Below are 25761 nucleotides of genomic sequence, written 5' to 3' on the forward strand. Positions count from 1 at the left end.
ATACCTGCAGAACCTACTGCCAACATTTCCTCATGTTTCCACCATGTCCCCGTCTAAAAGTCACCTCTTATCCAGCCATATAGTCCACCACAGTAGCAGTTTTCCCTCATGACTGATGACATATGACCAGTTTTTAGCCTCTGCTATGTAGAAGAGGGGCAGAGAAGGGATTGTGTGGCCCTGTTTCACTGATATACTTTTGCCCCCCAATATCTCAGAGCTAAATGTTTCTGCAGAATTGTCTTGTTTTACAGATGGTGCAAACACCTCTCTCAATGCTTTGCGGCTAACAGGGTTTTGCAGATGTCCAAAGTGTCAAGAGGATTTAGCTGTTCTTTTAACAGACACAGCTTGGAAATTCCCAAGTGCTTTTAAGCATAACTCTTCTTTGCTGGAACTTTCCTGCTTCTGGCTTTTGTGGTCTTTTCAGTGATGTCTTATGTTATTATTCTTTACATGAAATAAGGATCCCTGAACTATGGAATCCTCCTCCACCAACCATTCTTTCAGTTTCCTGCATTTAAATCAAAACCATTTAAATTAGTGTCATGAGGGCATTGCTGACTATATTTGTGTGTTAAATCTTGCAGATCTTTGTTTTGTACAAAAAGGATCTTACTCTAGGAAGGTCATTGCCAGACAGAACTTGGCATCTGACATTTTGTTTTCAACCACAGCTGTCACCAAACTAGGAGGAAACATTTGGCTGGCAATGAATTATCAAGATGGGAAATAAAGGCCCAAGAACTAGGTTCACAACAAGTCTGTGAAACTCTCTTTTTCACGTAGGACTAAAAATATAGGGATAGAAAGAAAGAAATGTGCCAAATTAGACAAAACAATATAATATCAGAAATGGGGACAGGTTAATCAGGACTACGATAAGAATACATGGGATGCTGTACAGTATATGTTTTTGCTGCCGTCCCAATGAAAATCCACTACAAACTATTCTTTGACCTGGGAGGGGACCTCTTGAATGTGCAAATCAGCACTACACTGAGATATCTTTAACTTACAGTTATTTATAAAAAGGTTATGAAACATACAGCAATATGTAACTTTGAGGGCATAAAAACTAATTCACTAATCAGGATCATTTTGATCTCTGAGAAACTGATGAGACCCACGACCATACAAACAAAAACAGCTTCATTTATATACCGCTTCATACTGAACTAACAGTGTCTAAGTGGTTTACAAACACCTGTCATGCAGAAATACACAACTAAAACACTCCTGAAAGATGCTCTCTATTTAAGATCTTTAAAAAAGAAAAGAAAAGAAAGAAAAGCAAGACTCCATTACTCTCTGAGACAGTCCGTTCCACTGTTGAACAGTTATTACAGTAAAGATGTTCCTCCTTATGTTTAGATGAAATCTCTTTTCTTGTAATTTGAATCCACTGGTTTGTGTTGCTTCTCTTCTCCAAGTTAAACATACTCAACTCCCTAAAATGCTCTTCATAAGGCTTGGTTTTCACACCTTCTACCATCTTGGTCACCCCTCTCTGCACATATTTCAGACTGTCAATCTTCTTCTTGAACTACCCAGAAGTGGAAACAAGGCAGTTCCAACCAAAGCACTACTACTACGCTTGATCTGGGCACTATGCCCCTGTTAGTGCAGCTGAGAATTTATCAAAGTGACGTGTTATTCATTAGTACATTTTCAATATATTACTTTTTATTTACATAAATCCTCACATGCCTGTTGTTCTTATTGTTATTCTATTAAAATAGAAAAAATGGCCTCATTAATCCCAAACATAAGTTTGTAAAAAACATCAATATTTGTAACATGTTAGTTTCAGGCTCTGGATCTTTCAAGTTTTCTAGTATGGAGATCCTGATGTCTGCCATCCAGAAGCAGAGAGGGAAGTCCATTTCAAAGAGGCCCAGAATGACAATGGTCCAAGACACACTGCAGAAATAAACCTGTTTGAGACCTCATAACTGCCCTGCTTGGAAATTCTTGGAACAGCAGTTTGTGAGACATTTAGCCTTCTGTGTCAGAGAGCTCTGGTGCCACGATAAACTACAGTTCCAAGGATTCCCTAGCACTGAGCCAGAACAGTTAAAGTGGCCTCAAACTGGATTATTTCTACAGTGTATTTTGGACCAATGTGCCCTCAATGAGGCTGTAGGGGTCACAGTAGCTACTTCTCCAACTTTAGACATCATAGAATCCACAGCAGCTATTAAGTACCACAAGTCCTTTGCATGAGAGAAGAATGCCACCAATTCTTGAGCTGTGTAGTTCATTTCTCCCACACTGAAATAAGGAGAAAGCAAGCTACATTGAAACATCTGAGAACAGCCAAATAAAAAAGGGGGAAATGCTGTGTTTTTCTTCTCACCTTCTACCCTACAGTGTAATGTTGAAAGGAAAAGATAGTGCCTACATATTGGTTTCTTCCTCCCTACACCAGAACTGCTTTACTCTTAAAAATCTTCTGATTTTATCATGTCCATTTCCATTTGTTCTGTCTCATTCTTGTTCTGTGTTGTTGGGCATACAATTTCTTGCTTTTTGACCATGTGTGGCATATTCTCAGCCACCATGGTTTCACCATGTGCAGAATTAGCACATCAAGGAGTACTCTAGCATGCTAACAATGCTCAAAACAAGTTCTGACTGCTTTGTAAACAAGATGACTTCTGATTGATTGGAAGATTACAGAGGTATTGCAGGAAGGGGGAAACTTGTCACCACATTTAAATCAGTTGTAGTTGTTGTTTCGTACCTCCAAGTAATTTCAGACTTATAGTGATCCTAAGGTGAACTTACCACAAAGTTTTTTTGACAGGATTTGTTCAGGGGCAGGTTGCCCTTGCTTTCTTTCCTCTGAGGCTGAGAGCGTGTGACTTGCCCCAGGCCACCCAGTGGGTTGCCATGGCCAAGCAGGGATTTGAATCCTGGACTCCCACAGTTCCTGTGCTTGAGTCCTTGAATACTGACTCAGACCACTGCACCACACTGGTTCTTATCAGGCATCACATAATTTAATAAAAATGTATACGTATTTGAAATGATGTGTTTCTCTATCTTTCTTTCAACTCTGCTAATTTACATATCTGGGTGAGTTTGTATTTTAATTCCAAAACACATAATAAAAGGCTGTGTACACATAATGGCTGCCTCATTAATTTCAGTATCAGAAAAATCTATATATATAGTCAGGGGGAAGCCAGAGTGCATCGGAGCATGATGTGCACCTCGGAGGACACATAGAGCTGTGTCATATTATCTCTAGCTTTCTATATTTACTTTCTGGGTTACACGGGGCATGGAAATGTTTTGTGACGAAGATGGCTATTTCATACTCAGAAGATTTTAACTGCTGTGCCAGAATGTCAACTGCCAGCTGCAGAAGGAGAGGCTAAAAGGAGCTGTCAATTTTTCTGATAACAAACTATATATGATAACAAACTATGTTATCGTTCTATACATCTCTTCATTGTCATCATTATACATTGATTTGATAAAGTTGCTTTGTGTGGAGTTCTTATTTTGTTAACTACCAGTGTTGAACGTAAATAAATAAATGGAAAACGAAAACATGTTTTCACTTGGTTGTTGCTAGTAATCATTCTTAAACTTAGAGAGAAAAATAGCCTGACACATCTATGATGCTGTATGCATGTATATAGCTTTCCAAACTTACAGGCTGTTTGCATAGAATATGCCTCTGGGATGGGGGACAAAGGGTTTTTTTTTTTGGTTTTTTTTAAAGCTAAGCAACTGGTGCTTTAATCCAAACAATTAGCATTAAGCTGTAAAAATTTCAAGCACCCAAATTTAGTTTCCCCTTTAGGGGTTCCTATTTTGCTCAGATGTGGGATCCAATTGAATACCAGATGCATATCTCTCACAAGTGGCCGCGCTGCTGCCAAAGTGTCTATTGCCTCTTTGGTTTCTCAGATGTCTCATAGCCTTTATGGTGTCAAATTCCCCTTGGGTGCAAATACTTCTTCTGCCCTCCTCTGACAGCTGACGTCACAGAGTACAACTGCATTTAGGATGCCCTGCAATGTCTGCCTGGACCTTCATTATATTTTATCATATTTCCTCCCAACGACTCTGGTTGTTTCCTCACCTTATGGGACTCCTTTGGAATGAAATGAGCTGAATTTAGCAAGCTGACCATCCAGCCCCTTAAGAAACTGGGTGAAGAAATTTCAGAAGATGTTCTTTTCTTCCACTAACAGTGCATCTGTGTAAACAGGCACAATGACTACCTCCAGCAAGAAGACATCTTCTTCATCTGTGGTAAACTCCTTGGCCAAAATATTTGACCCAAATGCTTTAAAGAACCAGCATCCTGCTTATGAAGAGGAACCCTCTCCTATATACCCATTTCCAAGAGAAGATACCAGCTGCCCTGAAAACATGAATGGGCTGGATGTGAAGGTTGTTTCCTTGGATCAGAAAATAAACACATTGTTGACAATGCAAAACAATGTTCTTCAGAAGCTGGATTGTGTTTCTCAGGAAATCTATTCAATGGGGGAAAACATTGAACTCTTGAAGGGAAAGGGGAAAAACTCTGGAGTTGGAGTATCCACTGTAACGTCTGAAAAATCAGATGTGAGCATATTGTGCATAGAAATCAACAAAAAGCTCTCTGATATGAGTAAGAATGCAGAACAACAATCCAAAAGACTTGATGGACTGGAGCATATTGTGCTGGGCATACAGCAGCTTGTTGGCTCTTTGGTAGAAAAATTAAAGACTTCGACCATCACAGACTTAATGCGCAGAAATGAAACTTCTCGTAAGTTTCTTAGAGTTGGTGGCTATTTGAGAAAAGATAGATCTGGAAATCTTTTCAGGATGCAGACATTCTCAGACAAAAAAAGAACTCTTGTTCAGCAAATGGAATGAGAAGGTGAGCCCAGCCATGCAATTAATGCTTTTTCTGTATTGACCTCGTTGGGCATTACTTTGCATTCAGCTATGCATGGGGTGGGGGAATGCACAAAATTAGAATTTGTTACCAGTGAAAAGTCATACTCAACTAATGATACTTGCTGGCTTTCTCATAACTTTTAATTCACAGTGCATTCATTCTATAAAGGACGACTACAGCAGATGTCTTGTTATCCTACCTGTACAAAATTTCATCAATTTGAGTACAGCTGAGTTCTAACCAAGCACTGATTAGAACTTATTTCCAATTTCTCATTGGAAAGTTGCTAGAATTTATCTGTTATAGGAACCAGTTATGAAGTCTCTTCAACAAGCTTGTGTGGGCTGGATGATGCCAATGATTACAATAATACAGTTAACTACTAGTTAATGGTTCGATTTGCACAAAACCCTAAACCATGGGTGGGCCTTTGGGATATTTTTAGATCCATTTCATCTTCAGGTGGATTCTGAAATGCAGGTGGGGGGAAATGAATCGCTTTAAATTGGTGACCTAAACCAATGGGTGACATAACTAAAAGATAACTACCTGAATTGAGAGGTAATAATCACAATACCACTTTGTACAGCATGCTTAAAGTATCTGTATATTTGTATATTTAAAGTGTTCCAAAGAACATTTCATCCTACCACATTTATAGCACTGTGATTCCACTTTTAACTACCAGGGCTGTGGTAGATCCCTATGGGATCCTGGGACTTGTAGTCTGGTGAGGCACTAGAGCTCTCTGGTAGAGCATTCTAAATGTTCTTTCTTAAACTTTAAATCCCAAAATTCTATAGATTGTTGCACTATCACTGTGTAGTGTGAAAGGTTCCCAGAACTTTTACATACATAGGTTTGGATCCAGTACAATATTTCTGCTGGGTTCCACTGTTTTTACCTGTAGGGATAGAACTTCCTCCTCACTCCCTTGCTGCCTTCCAAGGCTCTGAAAATCTATTCCAAAAGGCTTTCCCAGCCCAGTTTTTTTAGGACACACTTGAGGCTGCAGGAGGGAATGAGGTTGCTCTTCTATTATCTGTTGACAGAAGCAGCAGAATTTACGATTGGATACTGGCCTTTGTCTCACTAAACTAAAATGTCTCTGAGCGAATCTTCATCGCCATTTCCATAGTAGTCAAATTGGGACTGAGACAATAGTGACACACCATCCTAGTAAGCTTGTAGCTTAGAGAAATTGTGGATAATACTTGGCTGCTTTGCAATCCACCCTCTTGGCTACTGTCCCATTTACCACTGTTGAACTAAGGTACTTTACAAAACCATTATCTTTAGACAGCCTCACTTCCTTGTTACAGAAAACATGGCTGGAATAAACATATGTAATTCAATAAAGGCCAAGAGAGTCTGGTCAGCAGCAAGGCATCAGCTTGCTAAGTGTTTCCTTTCAGTAATTTCGGCCAAGGTTCCCTGATGTGTCTGGGTACCTTTGTAAGCACTATCTCAATTACAAATAACTAAATGGGGAAAATTACATATACAAATTAATGAAGCCATGAAACTTATAAGCTGTTTGAAGATACCAGGTTCTTATCATATGAAGATAATTTAACAGTTACAGCTAGGCTGCATCTACACTGCAAAAATAATCCAGTTTGACACCTCTTTAACTGCTGTGGCTGAGTGCTGGAACTGTAGTTTGTTGTGTCACCAGAACTCTCTGACAGAGAAGGCTAAATAACTCTCAAAACAACAACTCCCAGAACTCTATAACGTTAAGCCATGACAGTGAAAATAGTGTCAAACTGGATTATTTCTGCAATGCAGATGCAGCCCTAATCTGATAGAAGGTACTACTACTGTAGGGAAAGAGGAAGACCACAATCCAGATGGATAGACAGTCAAGGAAGCCACAGCCCTGAGGGCTGTTGGTGATACGGTGGCTTAGAGGTCTCTTATTCATAGAGTACCATAAGTCAAAACTGACTTGATGGCAGTTAACAACAACTGCTGGATTTATATAGAATAAAGTCCCAATGATTTAAGCAGGAGACAAGCACACACTTATCTTTTAACTATGATTTTGCAGTTCATATGTGTTGCAAGCCACCTTGTCAAGACTTCTAACTATTTTAAAAATAAATAATATTTCCCCCTCCCAATGAAATGAAAGACACATAAAATGGTAAACCTTGGCTAATATTTCTGTGAGTGTTGTCTTTTAATCCCAACATTATTTGTCTGTATTATGTACTTAAAGGCATACCAAGTCTTGGTATGATGAATAGCTTAGGGTGTGGGAAGGTCGGAGAGACTGTTAATGATGCTGTACATTTAGTAAGTCTGATCAAAAGTAGGCATTACTGGGCATCTCATGGGGGTCCAAATCCCTGTAAGAGCCTATTCACATTCTCTGAAGCTTCCCAGTTTTGCTTTCTTCCTCCTTTTTGTTTTTGGCTCTCTTCTTTGCTTCCTATTCTGCTTCCTTTGCTCTCTTGGCTCTCTTCTTTGCTTCCTAGTCTGAAGATGGAAAGACAAAAGTGAGGAGACAGAACAGCCAATGCATTCAGACAGGAAAAGTAGGAGGATGAGAGAGAAACTGGAGATTTTAAAAGCAGATGAAAAAGTGAGACAACTGAGGATTAATCAGGACTGTCGTTGTTGGAGGGTCTGCTAAAGAGGTGACCAGAAGTGACCCACATCACTTCTGAATCACCCAAAAGGTCAACCAAACAGCATGGTTTGGTCCCTTTACAGCTGCAGAAATTCCAAAAATCAAGGAGTGTAAGCTTCTGGGCTCTGGAGTATTTAGATATTCTTTCTTTGTTGTGTTAGCTAGGGCGGATACGATCAACAGTTCACCACCATTTGGAGATCCATAACTTTTCCATTCCTGATGTAGAGAAAAGTATATATTTCAACAGAATCTAGAATCAGTCTAACTATTCTTTAGAAAGATACATCATTTGGATTTGCTAAGCATGCATCTGTATGATGTTAAGTGTAACCAGGTTGTAATTCAAGTTTTGTTGAACAAGGAACAGAAGGAACTCTTGGTTATACCTTACAGCTGGGCTTGTCTATTGCTTTTGCTGAGACTTCCTGTCATGTTAGGCCTGATATTTACTGTTGTTCTGAGTACAATTGGCAATTAGAATCTCATCATCCAATCCACAGGGAATGAAAACATGGTGTTTTTTCAACAGAGCTACTGATAAATCTAAGCCATATTCAAAGCTATGTTGTGGTTAGAGGTATAGATACTATCCACAATGCTTACCATATGTTTTGTGAAACAAAGTATTGAATAAATAATAATAATAAGCAACAGCAACAACATAAACATATACATTTATTTATTTTTTACACCAAGATGCAAATAATGAGTGCATTTCATAAAATATGGTTAATACTCATTTGAATGAGGCCTGTGTTGTAGAGATATATATTCCACTGGGGAGGGAGGAGATGTGTGGTAATTTTTGTCTTCTCAGTGGCTTTAATACAGACTAAGAGATGTTCAAATACAATGAGATCAGTGATTAGAGATTCACATAATAGGGATGTAAATAATATTTGCATTTTTTGTTGGCCTTGACATCAAAGAATGTCTCAGTTTGATGAGGCACCCCTTCATTAAAATAAAAAAAATGTCAACTTCCATAAGATGTTTTTGTCCCTGCATTAGAGTGAAAAGGCCAGCAGTTGTGGGAAGGGGAGGAGGTTGTGTGTGTGCATGTGCATCTGTTGACTTTTGCAAAATAATGAATGAAAAGAATCAAAAGAAAAAAATCATTGAAAATATGTAAAAACACAAATTATCATGCAAAAACAAATCACCCATTTTATTTGCAAAATAAGCATTCCAAAGTCATTCCAAAATCATTAGAAAATGGGTGTTCTCTAGGAGTGGCCAAAACATCAAATTATATATGAACATCTGGCCACCTTTTATAGAAACATATGTGGTTACTTTTTGTGTTTTTATTGTCCAACTTTAGTTATATTAGCAATAGCAATTGCAATAGCAAGTGCATTTCAGTACTACTAATCAGTGCACTTACTAAGCACTCCCTAAACAGTTTACAACAAGCTAGGCACTAATTTTAGTGACCTCAGAAGGATGCAAGGGTGAGTCGACCCTGAGTCCCTGCCTGGTATTGAATTCACAAGCTTGTGGCTTGTGAGTGAATGGCTACAGTACTGGCATTTAACCATTGTGCCCCCACAGCACAGTGGTTAAATTCAAGAGCGTTATTGTATGCAACTAAGTATGTACTTACTTTTTGTGCTTTGGTATAGTTGCACATTGCTTGGTCTTAGGAAAGACAAGCCCCTCTCATTTTGGTGCTCATATATCACAATCCACAATGTTAGTTTTGTTAAGGAAAATGCAACATGGGATATACAGTGAAAGAAATAAAACTTGTATGTGAGAGTCAGGATGACTCAGCAGAAGCAATTAGAAACCACACAGGTGTAAAAGGTAATGTAATTAACAAGTCCTAAATGCCAAGGACAGAAATGCAAAGTGGATAATTGAACACACCTGAGAATTGTTAAGTGGACAAGGCTGAGATGATGAAATCATTAATTATGGGATGAACCAAGAGAACCAATGAAATGGTTGTACACACCCACTGGGTGGAAACTGACAAGAGTGGGTGGTGTTTTTCCAATGACTATAATAATGGCTATGAATCCCAATGTATTTTGTGGGTAGTAGTAGTGAGGAGTTGTGTTGGATAGTTTTGGAGCTGTATATAGTAGAATAAAGTAGATCTTTTATATAAGACTACTGAGTTGTCTGGTGTCTTGGGTGAAGATACAAGAGCCAGCTGGATCCTGAAGAAGTGGGAAGACTTCTGTGGAAGCAAGAGTGAGAAGGCTTGGAGAGTTTGTCAGGGTCTTCAGCCTATTCTCTGTAACTGCTGCTTTAGAGCAAAGCTTTAACCACTGACCAAAACTGGTCAGCGCTGGTGCGTAACAAGGTGGTGAGTTTGAGCCAGAGGTGAAGAGCTACAACTCCCATCATCCCTGACAAGTTTGGCTGGGAATGACATACTGAAGTGCTTGGCATCATCACTCAGATTAGGTATCTCAGCCACAACTATTAAAGGGATTGACAGAGAAGTGAGATATCTGAGCCTAATAAATCTCTTAGGGTATTTTTGAGGCAGACCCTATATAAACACTCATGTGCAGGCAATATAGTGTTTGCAAATGCAAATTTCCATATGTAATATATAATATATTCCATATATAATCTCCCCTGTTAAGTGCAGTTGAAGTGAAGCCAACAAACAGTCCCATTTGGCACCAGATTCAACCTGATGGGATGATAAAGGGTAAATGCTTCAGGCAGCTTTATGAAAACCTTCATTATAGAGCTTCTGGCAATGGGAAGAAAATCAAAGGGTTTTATTAGGTGAATGAAAAAAAATGAAAGCCGAATATCAGAAACTTTGCCAGGTTACTCCTGGTGGTGCATAAAGAAGGAATTCAACCTTTCTTTTTATAAAAGGAGTCAGGTGTTCATAAAACTCTCCCACTTAATATTAGTCTGAATCTTAAAATGTTACTAAAAGTATATATATGCCTAATGATGCCTTAATGTCTAATTCCTGCCCTTTTTCATTACATATATCTTCAAACATGTTCTCCCAAGCATGGAATCAGATTGTGGCAGCTGAGAAAGGGAACTCATTGTGAGCAGAGTTAAAGGTAGTTCTTCTGCCTGGGCAGCTCCAAGAACAAATTGCCCTAGCAAGGATTTAGTCAAAAATGTTCTAGAAGGAGCCGCCAGAGACCATAGAGAAAGAAGACCCTGTTCAGCTCAGCACAGTACAACACCCATTCCTCTTTGAATGCAACCTGCTCTGCTGCTGCCAAGTAAAATGTGATCTGTTTGCTTAAGAGAAAGTGGTAATTAAAAGCAAATATTTTGCTGGGTTAGATTGGAGCTTTTCCCAGTCTTGGTCCCCAGTGTGTTGCTGGGCTACAATTCTCATTATCCCTGGACATAGGCAATTGGGGATGATGGTAGTCCAGCAACAGCATGGGGACCAATGTTGGGGAAGCCTGGGTTAAACAAAAGTGCAGTGTTCACAAACAGCAAGTGAACAACAAACCCTGAGTTGGAACTATATCCTTTCAGAGATGGCGAGAATTTAAATGCAGCAAGCCCTTCATATCCACAGATTCCTTATCCATGGATCCAACCACCCAAGGCTTGAAAAGACTTCAAAAATATATAAATTCCAAATAGCAAATCTTGATTTTGCCATTTTATGTAAGGGACACCATTTTACTATGCCATTGTATGTAATGGAGATAAACATCCATGGATTTTGGTACCCATGAGGGAACCTGGAACCAAAACCCAGCAGATACCAAGGGCCTACTGTTGATCTTCAGACTAGCTATGGATATTTCACAGATTTATAGTCACTTTGGCAAAGGCAAAGTACTTGCATGTAGTAGTTATATAAAGAACTATGAGTTTGGCTCAGGGCAAAATATCTACATGTGATATCTTTTAGATGATATTTCAGGAAAAAAGGGGTGCATCCACACTGCAGAAATAAAGCAGTTTGTCATCAATTTAACTTCCATGTCTCTATCCTAAAAAGACCTGAGATTTTTTAATTTGATGAGGCACCAGAGCTACATGACTACATTCTGATCAGACTTGGTCACAGTGGTGTATTGGAGCTAGGATTAAAGTACTAGAAGATATATATATATATATATATATATATATATATATATATATATGAAAGGACAATCATCTCAGCCGTGCAACCCCTTCAAACAACTTTATTATCTCTGAAATTATTGCAGTCCTCCTACCACACAACCTGAGAGACGGATCTTCCCAGCAAAAGCAATATTGTTGTGTTATCCTTGATTCTAATATGCAGTTATGACCCATTAGCTTTACAAATAACTGCTTCAGCTGAAGGTGAAGACTGCTGGAACTAGTTTGTTTTATATGGATCAATACAGCTACCTGCCACTTACATACATAAACTCTACTTTGCAGGTTGCCTGTCATGAGTTGGGGTGAAGAATATTTTTAAAATATGTAAAAAAATGGTTAAATATGATTTTCTCAAATCTCAGGAAACACATAAGAGAAGAATCCTAGACTGGCAAGAATCACTGCAGTTCGAAGCTTATTCTGAATAAAAAATGTACAATTTTATACTAGAGGAAAGAGTATTTTCAACCCCAAAATTAGTTTATTATATAGAAAACAGTGTTTTCTGAATAGAAAATAATTTTTCTTTGAAGACATTACTGTTTTCTATACAGGAAACTTTTTATCTGGGGAAAAGTATTGTTTTGGTACAGAAAATACTGTTTTCTGCTCTGAAAATGAATTTTTCTCTGTGAGGAAAGACCTGTTTGCATTTAGGGTTGTGTGAAAATAAGTCTTGAACTGTGAATAATTTTCAATAACTTCTCTATTTTCAACAATTTTCTAAGTGATGAGAAAAATTGTAAAATTATTCATAGAACAAAATTTACAAAGATTGATATCTCTAGCTGAGTGCCTGCACATCAACATTTAGATGACAGCATTGCTTAGCCATCCATTCTTTTTTGTGTGTTTGTGTGTCTTCAAGTCATTTCTGACTGCCAGTTTCAATTCAACTTATTTCCAAGCAAAGACTCTCATGAATTCAGCTTCAGTCAGATGTTTGATTTGCAATCTGGTCCTATAAATGTTTACTCCGAATCAAATCATGTTAAGTCCAATTGGTTTTATTAAGCATACAGTTCTAGTCTCAGTGACTGGCACTTTCATTTCTGTATTTATTCTGTCTTTGTATGTACAGATACGGTGAATAAATGTTGGATGCACCTAGGTTTTGCAATATTACTTAATTTGTTCTGCTTTTCTGTAGGTGTCACTGTGACATTGTAAATGGTAGAAAAAGAAATACCAGACATAACATATGAATATACTCAGAAAAGTGTTATTCTTTTTTGAATACCTAACTATCATGGTTATATATTTGAAATTTGACAAAAATGTTAAGAAGTCTGGAAAAAAGCTTATTGTTATAGCCAAATCACCTTCTTTTGGTCATTAGCTGAAGAATTGTAATGTGTGTAGAATATTCATGAATATTCTAATTATGAAAAGGACAATTAAGAAAAGTTCTCAAAACCGCAAATATATAGAGAATAGTATATTGTGATGCATGTTTCCTAAATAAAGTAATTTGGATACTGCAGTGTGACTGTAGCTTATGGCCCTGACTTGGAAGCCACTAGCTGTTACTGTGGGATTCAAAAGAACAAGGAAGCTATGGTGCATTACAGACCGGCCTAAAGCGGGAGGTCTGCTGCCATCGCCATTAGCTGCAGTGGGAAGCCCCAGCGGCCAGACCTTTTTGGCCCCCAGAAGTGGCGCCGCGAGGCGTGAGGTGTGCACTCGTGGCGTCCCTTCCGCCGCGCCATGTCTGGACGCACAGTGTCCACGGTGTAAAAATGGCAGCGCCCATGTGGATGGGTGCTGCCATTTAGAACGCGCTCTGAACGTGTTAGGAATGGGGCCGGTTAGAAAGGGGCGACCCTTCCTAATCCTAGGATGCACGGAGCGTGTCCTAAATGGTGGTCTGTAACCTGCCTAAGATTGCAGTTTCACATATTGGCTTCAAAGAACCAGCCAGACCTTTGGTTGTCTGTAGTAAGGCCCATTGATATTTACTTTTGAGTAGATATGTATAGGACTGTGTGGTTAATAATAGTTTTTAAAGCAACTAGCCTACTTTATGCTTTCCAATGCACATTGCAACTGACTGTCTCAAACTCAATTTTGTTCTTTCGTCTGTTGCTGCTACTGCTTGTTGTTACAGTGGACCCTTGTTATACGCTGGGGTTTGGTTCCAAGATCCCCTGTGGATAACAAAATCCGTGGATGCTCAAGTCCCATTAAATATAATGCCATAGCAAAATGGTGGCCCTTATAAAAAATGGAAAATCCATTTGATATTTGAAATGTATACTCTTTTTTTAACATTTTCAAATCCTGGATCAGGGGTAGGCAACCTGTGGCCCGGCGAGGCCTTGGGACCAGCCCCAGCCCGGTCTTGCCACTGATTGCCGCCGGGGCCTTTAGCGTCTCGCGCAAGGAGCATGGTGGGGCAATTGTCTATAGAAGCCTCAGAAACATGCATTTATATTAACATTTTTAAAAAAATCAGCCAATTTTTTCACGTGTCCTCCATTTTTTATTTAAAAGTGCCCTCCATTTGAAAATTTTGTCCTACATTTGTCCCGGTTTATTTATTTATTTAAAATTATTTATTTATTTATTGTATGGCTTCGGCCCCCCAGTTGTCTGAGGGACAGCAACCCGGCCCCCGGCTCAAAAGGGTTGCCTACCCCTGCCCTGGATGCTTGAATCTGTGTATAAAAAATCTGTGTATAAAAAGGGCCGAATATACTTTGCTGACTTCAGTGAAACACTTCATAGTTTGCGTAGAATTTAGCTCTTTGCTTGTAGTGGTTGGTCATCACAGAACAGATGGAGACAGGAGAGGGTGAAACTGTGACAAATCAGCTAATAAAATAATCGGGATTTTGTGAACATTGTCAATTTAGTTTAATTTTTAAAAGTACATTAATTTCTGATTTACTTATTATTTTTGGTGCTACTGCAGCAAAAGCATCAGCTTTATGTAACTCATGGTTATCCATATCAGAAAGGAGGGGACAGATGTTTCATAGGCTGCTCCATAGTAGACATTCTGACCAAATCTTATCTTGAGGAGGCATATAAGGAGGAATACAATAAATAATAAATATGGTCCTTGGGCACAGTTAGACCACAAATGCATGAGTTTGTGGGAGTCATCACATACCTTCCCATCAAATAAACAGATGCCATTATTCTTTTGGGACTGTAGATTCGTGGATGCCTGCCTTAAAGGAATACCTGTCAGTTCAGAGAAGTATGTTCCAGCTGCAAAATCACAGAATTCCATTCATGGTGATAAAATTCCAATATAACTTAAGATGTTGCCTGAGCCAAATTTTGATTTGAAGCTATAGAAAAATCTGTGTCTAGAGAAGGAAATGCAAATTTTTACAATGGAAATAGGATATGAAATCTTGAGCCTAAAATGTCTGCTTTTCTTCTCATAGGAAAAGTATCTGACTGCAAAGGGAACAAAACCTACAATAAAAAAGAAGAAACCTCCTGATTCATCAGGTTAGTTTTCTTTGTCTTCAACTTCTTAACTAAAACCAGGGCCATTGTTAATGCAGTGTTGCTCCTAGAGACAGGAACTAGTGTCTATGTGTATGTGGTGGTGATGGGGAATTTTAACCATGGGCATTTTGGGATGGAATTTCTCAACCTTGGCCTCTTGCCCATGGGGCCTGTGGCAAGTCTACACCTCTAAACCAGTTCATTTTGTTACAAGCTACTGTTTGTGCCAGCACTGTCTCTATTTATTCCTGTAATCAGATCAGCCACTTACCAGATTAGAAAATTCCACAATCAGTATTTAAATGTTTGAGACAGAATTATACAGATCATCCCCAGCAAATTATCTGTTTGTTCGCACACTGTGGTTGAGGTTGTTTTGTTCACTACAAGGAAGGTCTTAGGATAACTTTATTATCAGTCTACAATGAAGCAAGGAAGTATACACAATACAGTGGTACCTCGGGTTACGAAATTAATTCGTTCCGCGGCTAATTTCGTAACCCGAAAAACCTTAGTAACCTGAATTGCCATAGGCGCTAATGGAAAAAAATAGCTCTCTGCTGCCCTCCGGTGGCGGCATAGCGCCGAGGTTTTTTCGTAACCCGAAAAAACCTTTGTAAGCCGAAACAATAAATCCCTATGGGATTTTTTCGTATCCCGAAAAATTCGTAAGCTGGGTAATTCGTATCCCGGGGTACCACTGTACGTTTTAGGGACTGTTGTTTTCTTCTTCTTAAATTTAATAATAACAATAATAAATTTTATTTATATACCACGTTTCCAAAAGATCAAAGCAGTTTACACAAAATTAAAACCAGTTACAAACACATCATAAAAATAGATAAAAACCAGTAACACAATATACACTATACAAATCTAAAACAGTCATTCAATAGGGCGAGGCAGAGAGTCGATGGGATCAAAATACACAACTTCATTTTCCAGAGGGGAAAGCTTGACAGAAGAGGAAGGTTTTAAGCCTCTTTTTAAATGTTTCCAGGGGGGTGATGAGGCAGAGCTCCTCGGGAAGACTGTTCCAGATTTGTGGGGCCGCTACTGAGAAGGCCATCTGGGATGTAGTAACATATTTAGAAGGTGGGATTTCCAGCAAGTTCTTCCCGGTTGTTCTGAGTGTGCAGGTTGGATTATATGGGGAGATGCGGTCCCTCAAGTAACTCGGGCCCAAGCCATGTAGGGCTTTATTTGTAGTATATACAAAATTTGTAGTATATACAAAAGGCACTATGTCAGATTAATTCAAAAGTGTCTATATATGTATGTGTGTGTGTGTGCGTGCAATAATTTAGATGAGAATGAATGTAGACAAATAGCTTTTATTTATAATTTGGACAAAAATGTGAATGTATTCTGAGTGGTTGAATGAACAAATCATCCTTACGTTAATGAATTCAAAGTTGGACTGTCACGTGTTCTGTATTCAAGTACAAAATATTAAGTATGAATTGGCCATCGGAGTAGTGCCAGCTTCTAGAACTTTTTTGAAGCAACATGTAACTATCTTCTGAGCAATATTTTGATAAGAATGCTGAAGAACCTACTTTTGTGGTTAAACTGGGCCAAGATATTTTGCTACACACCTAAGTCAAATTGCAGGTAAGTTATTTTGGCATAGCAAGCAGAGAATCCCTCAAGTGCTTTATACACCTCAAGCAATAAACATGCAAAAATATCAAATTTAACAACTCTTTGCTGCCTTTTTATGGCTGCTTCATTCTTTCTAATAGCAGGCCAGCCCTCGTGTAGACTGTCCATATAAGCAATAGTATGGGGATATAACTATACATTGCAGGGGACAAAAACTCACTGTTGAACCCACACCCTTCTTTCATCTCTCTTCAGTAACATTTGGGCTTTGCAATCCTATATTCACTTGGGAGTGAGCCCCACTAAACCAACAGGTCTAACTAGATTAGGGGTGGACAAAGTACAGCCGACTGGCTACATACAGCCCACAGGGTGGTTGTGTAGCCCCAAGAGCCCTACAGGGATCACGTTTTTAAAAAGAATTTTCTGTCGAAAAACCGCTAAATACCCTTTAGGGGGCATGGGGGCATTTTGGGGCACTTTTAGGTGCAGGAGAAGCCCCCTTTAGTCTAAACTGGAAAGTGAACACATGTCACTTTCTGTTGCTTTAAAAATGGCCTCTACTAGGCCTAAGATGAGTCCAAGAAGGGTACAAAACATGGCAAAATGTCCCTCATGCTCTTTGAGGCTCTTTTGGGTCCCCCTCCTGCCTCTTCCTGAGCTGAAGGGACCCCCTGAGACCATCTAAACAAATTATGCAGCCACCACTACTAATTTGACCCTCCCTTTCACCTAGTAAATCAGTAGCAAGTTGCTTTGGGCTTAATTTCCATCTCTGAGGCTGCATAGACTCCCCCCCCCCCTCTGCCCAACACTGGTCAGATAACAAACTGAGCAAAATGACACAGTGTGAGTGATAGAAGTACTGTAGTTTTAAAGGAAAAAGGCTTTATTCTAATTAAAAAATCTCCATTGCAAAAGGATGTCTTTTTACATACACCTTCCCTTCACTCACACATAAGAGTTACAAAGTATATACTAGATTAGATCATTTTAGCCAAGTAAAACAAATAATAATAAAAAGTTCTTGATGCAACTAGCTAATAGATTCATTTATTCTACTCACATATTAGATATATAGTGCTTGATGTTCAGGTTGGTAGCTAGCAATCTGGATTTTTATGTCCAGTTTCAACCAGCTTCCCCAGATGCAACAGGAGCCTTTGCCCCTAAACTCAGGTAATGGATATAGTTTTTCTGGAAAATCCCTGGTTTTCCAGAGGGAAAAGTAGGTAGCTGTTCTATAAGTAACTGAAATGATGCTGGCTATGTGAGTCCTTCTTTCACTAGTATTTTCTCTTTGGTTCCAGAAGAATCTGATGACACAGGAAAAGTCCATCAGCTCAACAAAGAGAACACTGAGAAGGCCAGTCCATTTTTTGTTCAAAAAGTTTCCTCCAAATCTCTTAGTCACGAGTTAAAGGGAAAGGCAGAGGAAAGCCACTGGACAAGCCCTCTTCAGAAGACCACAGAAAAAAGCCAGGCAGAAGCAAATGCCAAAGAAACAAGTAATAAACAAAGTGCCCTGAATACCAAGGGTGACACTTTGGGACTTGGTAAGAGGAATGAGGAGTCTGAAGAAAGTTCAGAGGGACTGGAAAAGGATGGTCAAAGAACAGATGCCAACAGGGATGACAAAAGGGAAGAACTGGAAACTATATCCCAAAGTGATGCCCCATCAGAAGATGTTGATAGTCCATCAAAGAGCCAGGATCACAATGTGGAGTATGTTTTAGATAATGTATTGTATTTCTTCTTCTTTGTTCCTAGAGTGTTATGAACTGATAGTTAAATACATTAGTAGCAGGGCCTGATGAAGCCAATGCAAAGCCTATTTCAAAACTTTTCCCCCTACTGGGCTAAATAAAAAGATTTTTGAATTTTTTCAAATATTGTTCACATTTCACAACTAGGGTGCCATCACAGAGAAGGCCCTCTCCCGTTCTTCCCACAATGTAGTTCTGCTACTGGTGGGACACAAAGTTGAGCCTCTCCTATAGACCTAAGTTCCAGGCACTGAGATGTGGAAAATCCTGAGGTAGCTGATCACTTTTTTCAACTGGGGTTGCGGTGTCTTTTCCTATGAAGGATGTAGTATTTATATCGTTTTTTGTGGGGGTTTTCAGGCTATGTGGCTATGTTCTAGAAGATTTTCTACCTAGGAAGAAAATCATCTAGAACATGGCCACATAGCCCGAAAAACAGGAAGAAAATCTTCTAGAACATGGCCACATAGCCCGAAAAACCTACAAAAAACTATGGATGCCGGCCATGAAAGCCTTCGACTTTACATTAGTATTTATATCCCTAGTCCATACATCATACACAGCTTTTTAATTGCCTTTAAAAACGAAGTTCTCCCGTGCTTAATATAACTAAAATAAATGAACAATGACAAAATTCTAAGAGTTTGACAATAATCTTTGTTGATTCATTCTTGTTTTTTTACTGTTAGTATAAAGTATAATATTCTACCATAAAATAACTATATATTAAATGTGTGTCTCTGTATGTGTTTGTGTAACTTCAAGTCATCTGTTGACGTATGATGACTTATGATGAATTTCATAGGGTTTTCTTAGCCAAAGAATATTCAGAGGTGGCTGTACTAGTTCTTTTTGCTAAATATAGCCTACAGCACCTGGTATTCATTGGTGCTCTCCCCTCCAGTTACTAACCAGAGGTGATCCTGCTTAGCTTCCATCATCAGAGAGGATCTTATGCCTCTAGAGTATTTAGGCCATAAAATGGACCTGGGAAGACAAATGATAAATTAATTGACAGGGAAACCTGCCGATTGCTCCCAATTGTGCAGCAGTCCCAGGACTCTTCAAATGCAAAACGTCATGGCTGCTACAGTTGTGAGATTAGCAGTTATGTGGTATCACAGTCTCCTCCTCTCCCCTTGTCTTCCCTCCCCCCTCACTATTCCAAAGCAGCCTGATTTGCTTTTTTGTTTCTTATTTTTCTTATCTGTTAACTTAGGGGCGGTACAGGCAGCCCGAAAATTGCAGTCTGCAGGCGCCCATTTTAACTCCGGAGGGATGCCGCAGCCGTTAGACTGTGCAACATCCCTCCGGAGTTAAAAGAGGCAGAAACGGTGGCCTAGCTGCTGCTGCGGCACTTTTCACCACTTTTTCGGCACAGCACATGTAAGAGCTGTACCTAAGAAGCAGCATGATGCCGCCTACCATCTGGCAAGTGGGTGGCATGGGGGTGGCATGGGGGTGGTGGCAGGGTGGCTGGTGTGCGGATGTCACACCCTAACTCTACCCCAAAGTCGGCTCTTTATGCTTGTCTGTTCAGGCCCTTCATTTGCATTACCAGAACTGCAGAATTGTGGTTAAAAAATAAAATGAAATGAAAAGCATGTTGGGTATGGCATAGGGCAGGGAGGTGGAGGGTTAGGGGGAGTGTGGAACAGAATACAATGGTGGTGGCAGCCTCAGTCGTGCGATTGTGAAGATGTGCAGTAATGGCTGCTCTTGAAACTGGTATGTTTGCATTTTTATTTATTTGCATGATTGTGACGAGAACAGGGTTCATGTGATAAGGACCATCATTCCATTCTACCATGCCTGCTTCCAAAAGAGGGCTGTGGAAACTAGAATGCATTCCACAGTGCATTGTAGGCTTGTGTAAAGAGGACAACAGTACATATAACTAGTGAAAATGGAAAAAGCACTGGTGAAGACACCATATGCTTGTTGCGTCTCATGCCTCCAGTTAATTTCAAAATGGTTCTGGTTCTACAGAAAAGAATGTCATAATACCTTCTTCCAGAAGATAAGTCGATTGGTCCCCAAACTGTGCTCTTTAAGGCTATTGGACTTCAGCTCCCAGAATCCCAGACTATTGGCCAACATGGCTGAGGCTTCTGTGAGCTGAAGTCCAAAAGGCAGTTTGGGGACCACTGGCTAAAATGTAAACTCCTCCGCATTGCTTGATGTGAACCTTTCTTTTCTCTTCTATACCACCTTTCCCCCTGAAATATGGCACTAAAATAATGTACATTTTGTCCTGTAGGCATAAACACCCTGGAAAAGCCTCATTCCCTCTGAAGGATGAAGATACCACCAGCAGTAAGCGTCTTGTGCTTGACAAAAAAATTGCTAAAGATGTCAACAAAAAGAGCAGGGTAGATGTGGGAAAAATCAATGATGGACTCAAATCAAAAGAACCAACTAAGTCAAGTAAGGTAGAACCCAGTGTGTCAGACAAAAAAGGGGGATCTAATTCTGAAGCCAAGAAGAAGAAAGAACATCAGGAAACATCAATAGAAAACATTTGTGTAATAGGTAAAAAACATGGCTTTAAAAATACATTAACCCCATCCCCTCAGCAAAATGAATGTTTTTTTAAAACAAGCCTGCATGTTCTTACAAGGAGCATCTGTGGTAAAGCATGGTAAAGAAGACTTGTCGTTTCTTGTTTTGTTTTACAATTATTTGTGTGTTGTGGTTGGGTGGGTCACATAACTTGCTTGTAGATGGTCTCATTGAGCTATATCCTGGATTCCTAATAAAACAGCTAATAACTGCCTCTTGGAGCAATGTGCACCAGTAGTACTATGTGATGAAATGCTTTTATGTGTTTGCATCCATTCAAATCACAATTAGTACAAAATATTATTAAAACAGGTCCAGGATTTGCCTCTATAGTGTTCAGGTGTCTACCATCTTTTCAAGTGCAGTCATTACTGAAATATATGAGCTGGCAAGGTGTAATAGTTAGAGGATTGGAATAGGACCAGTATTTCCTTGTCAGCCATGAAAACCCACTGGACAACCTTGGGCAAATCACACTCTCTCAGCCTCAGAAGAAGGCAATGGCAAACCACCTCCAAATAAATCTTGCCACGTAAACCTGTAAAAAGTTTGTCTTAGATTCACCAAAAGTCCAAAATGACTTGAAGGCACACAACAACAGCCAAATGTAGGGAAGCCATGGATCAAATCCTGATAAGCATTTCTGGAGTGAACCTAGGTTAACAGTGGTCATAATAACACACTCCCATAATAACACACTTGTTCCGAATCAGGAAACTAATACTTTTTAAAATAATCCTGTGTGCTGCTTTCTGGAATGGAAGATTACGCATAATGTGAATTTCTTAGTGCCATATGTGGCAGTAACTACCCCTTGCCTTATTATTTTCAGATGACAGCCCACCACCTCCAGCTCCTTTTGATCATCGGATCGTCTCGGCAAAAAGAATGGGGATCAATAGCTTTTATCATGTCCACAAGGGTGAAGTTTTGGGAGGGTAAGTGCAACAAAAGTCATAGTTAGCAAATGAGGAATTTTCTCAAATAAATGGTGGAAGGCAGGGAAATTAAAATAACCAAATATTTCATGTTAGGCGGCGTTTGCACAAATAGGATAGAGGAATAAAGAAATTGACCTAAAGCTTTGAATGTCATCATCTGCACTTTGAATTCAGACCAGAAGCATATTGGGAGCCTACATATCACCTTTCTTACAATCTTAGGTCTAAACTGCATTGCTGAAATAATGCAGTTTGACATTACTTTAACAGCCATGGCTCAGTGCCATGGAATTCTGGGATTTTTTTTGTTTTGTGAGGTATTTAGTCTTCTCTGTCAGCTAGCTCTAGGGCCCCAACAAACTACAAATCCCAGGATTGCGTAGCATTGACCCATGGCAGTTAAAGTGGTGTCAAACTGCATTATTTTTGCAGCACAGATTTGGCCTTCATGAGGACAATAGTGCCCTTTAAGATACACCAACATTCTTAATTCATTCTCGATTCTATTAAGTAATTTTGAATAATAATAATAATAATAAAATTTTATTTGTATACCGCCCTTCTGAAAATCAGAAGGTGAAGTAAGTACCCTCTTTTTCCTTTAAATTCACATCATCATGTCTCTCTTTTGTATCTACCTTCTTATTCTGGGCAGCATTGTAGTTTTGAATATGGCTGTTAGAGCTTTCTCTAGAGAACTTAGACTATAGAACTAAAACAAATGATCAGCAAGACACTTGATAATGCAGTAAACAGATGTTAGTTTTGATGCTGGATATTATCCTCTTTTAATCTGGATTGTATTAGGGCTGTGTACAAGACTCCTAAGGCAAATTAGAGCTCAATTCAGGTCAAATCAATCCTGACCAAAGGACACCCTGAGTTGAAACTAAGGCGCGTTACAGACCACCGAAAAGCGGCAGTCTGCCAGCGCTGCCGGTTGTGATGTCTGGGAATTGCAGTGGCCAAACGAAGCCCGAAAATGGCACTTCTTTTTGCACCCCGGAAGTGGCACCGTGAGGCGCTAGTCGCGCACTCGTGGCATCACATCCGGTGCACGGTGTGCAGACAAAATGCATCCGCTACGTCAAGATGGTGGCACCCGTGTGGAAGGGCGCCGCCATTTTGTACGTATCCAGTACGTACTAGGGTTAGGGGCGTCAGGAAGTGACACCCCTTCCTAACCCTAGTATGTACTGGATACATAATTTACACCCGTCCGGAACAGGCCTTAGATTCAGATTCCCAGTCTTCTGCCATGACTTGCAAAATGGCTAAAAACTCCCCCCCCTATATTTACATATTTTACATAAAATTTGGAGACGTTGTACACTTTATAAATGTTGCTGTTGGTGTTTTTTCTTTTTTAAAAGAAATCTTCTAAAACAAGCTGTTGACTGTTCAGTGTGTGAATAATATTAATAGCATTATCATGACTATGATAAATATTAGTTTATTAGGGAAGATTCCACAATTTCATTGTTCAAAAAAGAACATGGCCAGTGAGAAGCACTATTTAATGGGAAAAACCAGTCAAAGCAAAATTTGGAATACTTAGTTTTTTGCTTGAAAAAGCTGGTTTGGTTTAGACAGCGTTGTTAGGGATGTAAATCTTTCTACATGAAAGAACAAATAATTTCAAGTGTTTTTCCCATGCTGATTGAGATGATGAAAGGGTCTGCATGGTTTAAATAGTTTTTCACATGTCTGGACTACTTTGTGAAAATTCACTTGTTGAAAAAAAATGGGGGGGGGGTTCATGAAGATCAGCATTTTTGTACAAAAAAATAGGGACATTCGTGCTAATCAGACTGCTTTCTTCACTGAAATATTTTCAGTGTTAAAAATGGGGATCTTTTGCATCTCCTCTGCCAATGAAAAAAATCACAATTTTAGTTGGCCATTTTTCTGACTGAGTTTGGCAATCTATTTAAAACATCCATTTGTATCAAGGATGAAAAATATATAAGCACTATTTACATCCTTGACTGCAATAGTGTTAAAGACAGAGCTGGGAAAAATTGAGCTTTTCTGTTCAAAGCAGAGTTTCTTTCTTCTGACTACAATTTCCATGTATTGTTAAAACAGTGCTTGAAAAATTGTTAAAATGTGGAAAACTTAATATATATTCAAAGTATTTTCCTGTCTGTTAGATTTAATATTTCTTATTTGAATAAAAAGCTATGAGCAAGTGTGGTTGACAATGATACTTTACAGACTGCCAAAAAGGGCGGTCTACTGGCGCCCGTGTTTGCTGCGCGAAGGAGCCGCAGCGGACAAACCATGCGGCTCCTCCACGCAGCAAAAAGAAGCCACAAAAAGTGGCTTCTTCTTGCGGTGCGGTTATGAAGCCATAAGGCCCCAGTGAAGCACTTGCGGCATCATAACTGTGCCGCGACGTGTGGACGCTAAGCGTCTGCCATGTCAAAATGGCGGCGCCCATGTGTATAGGGCACCGCCATTTTGTACGTACTAGGTATGTACTAGGGTTAGGGAATCCGGAACGTATGTACTATTGGCGCATCTGGAACGTGCCAATATTTCATGCTTAATGACATCATCAGGGCCTACAAATCTCAGATACTCTGGGATGCTTCTGATCCGGCAATGATAGGAGAGTGGATCAGGTATGTCATAGTACAGTCATCCCTCTGTATCCACAGATTCTTTATCCACCATCCACAGCTTGAATACACGCGCGCGCACACACACACACACTCACAAACCTTGATTTTGCTATTTTATATAAGGGACACTGTTTTACTATGCCACTGTATTTAATGGGACTTGAATATCCACTGATTTTAGTATCCATGTGGGGTCCTGGAAGCAAACCCCAGTGGATATCAATTGACCTCTGTAGTGTCTGTATACACTCAGCTTAAGCTTTGTTTCTGCCCACTCCCAGAAAAATTCATGGGGGAGGGGGCACCTCTGCCTCTTAGTATTGCCTGACTCCAGAAGCTTAGAACAATTAAATCGAGTTAAATAAAAATATAAAACAGAGAATGTTTTCCTGTCCTATCGGGGAGCTATAACCTGCTGCAGAGGACATCATTTTATAGAAGAGAATAGGCAAAGGACATAAGAAACCTTATCAAAACAAAAGAGAATTGAAAAGTTAAATGAGTCCTGGGTTCAACAACATTTCCCTCTTTTCTTTCTCCAGGGGACGATTTGGCCAAGTGCATAAATGTGAAGAAAAATCAACAGGACTTACATTAGCTGCCAAAATTATAAAAGCCAGAGGTGTAAAGGAAAAGGTAAGGGTGGCTGGAGTGTGAAGAAGAGCTTGCAGTGAATCCCTGCATGTGAGGTTTCATTATTCAGAGATTTTGTCTACCTGTGCAAGCAGTTTCAGATGGCAGGAAAGTAACTATAGTGTTATTATGCACTTATTAAAAACAGTGCATAGGTTGTTATTACAAAAGGATTAGTGGGAGATGTACCACCTTCCATATACCTTGGTTAACTATGATTTTTTTTTTCATATTGGTGCACACAACTGTGAGAGCAGTTATTTCTATTCCATTTGTACCTGTCTGAATGTCAGGGCAACGCTCTTAACAAAGCACTCTTACTAATTCTAATATCTTTCTCTTAATTATTTTTTGTGGAAAGCCTCAAACATCTTTAGTCAATTATAATTTATTTTTCTCATCTTTTATTTATTTATTTTGTCTAAAAGTCTTGTGTCTTTGATTTGATTCTAACATTTTGTTAAGGAAGCTGCCTTGTTCTGGTTGAGTCCACTGGTCCCACCTAGCCCTGGAGAGGGTGGGT

At 39.4% G+C, this 25761-nt stretch overlaps 1 protein-coding gene across 1 annotated transcript in view; it reads left to right on the plus strand.

Annotated features, from left to right (window-relative positions):
* The first annotated feature begins 4053 nt into the window (after positions 1-4053).
* MYLK4 (myosin light chain kinase family member 4) overlaps positions 4054-25761 on the plus strand; it is a 33793-nt gene continuing 12085 nt past the window's right edge. The window contains 7 exon segments of the mRNA XM_042466032.1: positions 4054-4854; positions 4856-4891; positions 15038-15104; positions 18020-18434; positions 20736-21007; positions 21870-21975; positions 25148-25241. Coding sequence (XP_042321966.1) covers positions 4234-4854; positions 4856-4891; positions 15038-15104; positions 18020-18434; positions 20736-21007; positions 21870-21975; positions 25148-25241 — 1611 coding nt within the window. The 5' untranslated portion in view covers positions 4054-4233.

Source organism: Sceloporus undulatus, chromosome 4, assembly GCF_019175285.1.
Source record: "Sceloporus undulatus isolate JIND9_A2432 ecotype Alabama chromosome 4, SceUnd_v1.1, whole genome shotgun sequence".
Classification (NCBI taxonomy): Eukaryota; Metazoa; Chordata; class Lepidosauria; order Squamata; family Phrynosomatidae; genus Sceloporus; species Sceloporus undulatus.